The 1266-nt window shown below is 36.3% G+C and overlaps 1 protein-coding gene across 1 annotated transcript in view; it reads right to left on the bottom strand.

Moving 5' to 3' along the window:
- The window catches only part of LOC144443765 (glycine receptor subunit alpha-3-like), a 68810-nt gene extending 68252 nt beyond the window's left edge, over window positions 1-558 (bottom strand). Inside the window, exon 1 of the mRNA XM_078133311.1 lies at window positions 460-558. Coding sequence (XP_077989437.1) covers window positions 460-551 — 92 coding nt within the window. The 5' untranslated portion in view covers window positions 552-558. The remainder of the gene's footprint in view (window positions 1-459) is intronic.
- Window positions 559-1266: the final 708 nt, after the last annotated feature.

Below are 1266 nucleotides of genomic sequence, written 5' to 3'. Positions count from 1 at the left end.
TCACCCTTCCAGACTGATTAATGTTTGATCAAAGAGGTACTTGAAGTCAAATGTGACCATCCCCCAATCTCATTTTCTAAAATATGGCCCTCCCCCGAAAGCCGATTTGTAAAAGTGCCCCAATGTGTGTGTGTGTGTGTGTGTGTGTGTGTGTGTGTGTGTGCGCGTGCGTGCGTGTGTGTATATGTATGTGTGTATGTCTGTATGTATGTATGTATGTATGTATGTATGTATGTATGTATGTATGTATGTATGTATGTATGTATGTATGTATGTATGTATGTATGTATGTATGTATGTATGTGTGTGTGTATGTGTGTATGTGTGTATGTGTGTATGTGTGTATGTATGTATGTATGTATGTATGTATGTATGTATGTGTGTATGTGTGTATGTATATGTGTGTACGTATGTTTAAGAGTTTGTGTGCCACCATAATTTCAACTATAGCCAGCTCACCTTTGTATAGCATTGACAAACGCCAGAAGAGACACACCGAGCAACAGCTGGATATACAGATGAGAAACGGTCGACGTTTGCTTATAAAACATTGCGATGAATATATGTGCACTTGATGGACCTCCAATACTCAAATAGTGTTTGACTAGTAGTTAACCTGCAAACCAGTCGATACAGTCTGGATGTATATTGCTTAAATCACAAATCTGGTGAATAATGCTGATTAAGCGTACACGTGACTCTAAATGTCTAAAACGTACTGTCTCACCTATGTTTCCGTGTCTGACAACTATCTAATACCAGATGCATATCAAAATTAGCATAATCGAAACGGGTATACGGGCAAATCCATTTTTCTAAGGGTTGACAGACCGAAAATATTGTTGAAGCTTGTTGTATAAGATCCAGAAATATACATCATAAACCCTATACAATCACTCGTGTAAATGGAGGTGTATCAGGAGCAAGTCGAAATAGTCAGCTGCACTGTAACGGTACAGTTATTCATTTGAATCGTCAATTATGAAACACCTTAAAGTGGCCACATGGATGAGGATTAGGTATTGATTTTTGATTTTTAATTCATACAGCAATGCTATCCTGGCTTCCTACTTGAAAAATCAGTGTGAAACAACAGAGACCAAGTCTGTGTTTGTAGCTCATTAGATTCCAAAAAGTTAAAAGAAATGTGTAAAATGTTTGTTATTGCACGTACAAGAAATATTTTACACATTTATTATATCAATCTTTTGCAATTTATATATCGATACATAGTGCTAACTTTTAGTTTATTTCGCTTAACATGGA

Source organism: Glandiceps talaboti, chromosome 12 (assembly GCF_964340395.1).
Source record: "Glandiceps talaboti chromosome 12, keGlaTala1.1, whole genome shotgun sequence".
Classification (NCBI taxonomy): domain Eukaryota; kingdom Metazoa; phylum Hemichordata; class Enteropneusta; family Spengelidae; genus Glandiceps; species Glandiceps talaboti.
The sequence above is the reverse complement of the archived record's forward strand: the minus strand, read 5'-3'. Positions and strand labels throughout refer to the sequence as shown.